General features: G+C 42.6%; 1 protein-coding gene across 1 annotated transcript in view; it reads left to right on the plus strand.

Moving 5' to 3' along the window:
- The window catches only part of LOC109972732 (zinc finger protein 708-like), a 13655-nt gene extending 12541 nt beyond the window's left edge, over positions 1 to 1114 (plus strand). The window contains exon 8 of the mRNA XM_020621825.1: positions 6 to 1114. Within this exon, the coding sequence (XP_020477481.1) occupies positions 6 to 339 (334 nt within the window). The 3' untranslated portion in view covers positions 340 to 1114. The remainder of the gene's footprint in view (positions 1 to 5) is intronic.
- Positions 1115 to 1603: the final 489 nt, after the last annotated feature.

The following is a 1603-nucleotide window of genomic DNA, read 5'->3' on the forward strand; positions in this document are numbered from 1 at the left end:
ACGGGAGTCAAACCTCACAGGTGTGAACAGTGCGGAAAAGAGTTCAGGACACCACAGAACTCCCCCCGCCACTTGCTGGTGCACACCGGAGAAAAACCCTATGAGTGCAGGGTGTGCAGCAGGAAGTTCAGGCAGTCCAACCAGCTCAAGTCTCACATGCAGATCCACACTGGCGTCAAGCTGTACTCCTGCAACCGCTGCAGCCAGGGCTTCTCTGACTCCCGACAGCTGAAGAAACACTACTGTGGAGACAATGGTCAGGGCGCACTTGATTCCTGCAACAAATGCAGGGAACAGAGGAATGACTTCCCCTGGACAGAAGAGATCACACAACAGTGATAAACTGAAAGGTTTATTTAACATAAGTATAGGCCATTTAAGATTTATGGGATCAATAAAAGATGCAGGAAACACGGAATGACTTCCTCTGGAGAGTTAACCAACCAATGATGGCATGAAATGTTTACTAAAGATAGTTAACAGTAATGTTCTGGTCCAGGTTTGCCTTCTGTTTATTTCTGAGGCCTCATGTTTGTGTTCACTATGAGGTCAGTGGTTAGCTAAGCATAAAGCCTGTTACCAGCTAGCCTGACTCTGTCCAAAGGTAACAAAACACACATTTAAAGATGAGTGGTTACCGTGCTTGATCGATTTGTTCAAAGTGAAGTCAAATGAGTAAAATCCATTGTTTGTGTTCCCACGGGATTAACCACTGAAATTATTTGTTTCCATCCACACTCATCTTTTCATCACACTCACAAAGACAGCATGTTGTACAATTCCGTTATCGGTCATTATTATTTTTTATATTAAAAAAATTAGAAAAAATTTTGACAGCAGAGATACAGAAAGTGAAAACAGGTTCTAACAGTATTGGCCATCTGTAGTCTTTAATAATTTGAAGCAACCAGCCTCCTGTTTTTCACCCTTTTTGAAGCCGATTCTGAGCTGCTTAGTGTAAACTGAGCTCAGCCAACACTGCAGGTTACAAAGCAGCTAGAACTTTGTCTTTTGGTGAAAAAGGTGTAAAAACTGAAAATGACTGACTAAATGGACTCTTTGACCTCCAGCACCTTGTTTCACTCAATCAGCAATAAACTGAAGTTTACTTGAATGAAGTTTGCTTAATCAAAAAAATCAAATTTTATTTGTATAGCGCCAAATCACAACAAAAGTCATCTCAGGACACTTTACAAAGTAAGGTCTAGACCTTACTGTTATCACTATTATTACAGAGGGAAACCCAACAAATCTCCCTTGAGCAGCACTTGGCGACAGCGGGAAGGGAAAAACTCCCTTTAACAGAAGGAAACCTCCGACAGACCCCGGCTCTTGGTGGGCGGCCTTCTGCCTCGACTGGTTGGGGTGAGTGGCTAGAGAAGAGACAAAAGAAGAAAAGCAACAAAACACAACAAACACTGATCAGGGGCCTATTTCAAGAAGGCGGTTTTGTCGAAACTCAGAGTTTGTTAACCCCGAAATGAGGGAAACTCGGAGTTTTCGGTTTCAGAAACAGAGGTAACTTAAACCCGTGAAAGCGGGGTAAGTTAAACCCGTTTCACAAAGAGAGGTAATCTAAACTCAGAGTCAGTTACTATGGCAA

Source organism: Monopterus albus, unplaced genomic scaffold (genome assembly GCF_001952655.1).
Source record: "Monopterus albus unplaced genomic scaffold, M_albus_1.0 scaffold268.1, whole genome shotgun sequence".
NCBI lineage: Eukaryota > Metazoa > Chordata > Actinopteri > Synbranchiformes > Synbranchidae > Monopterus > Monopterus albus.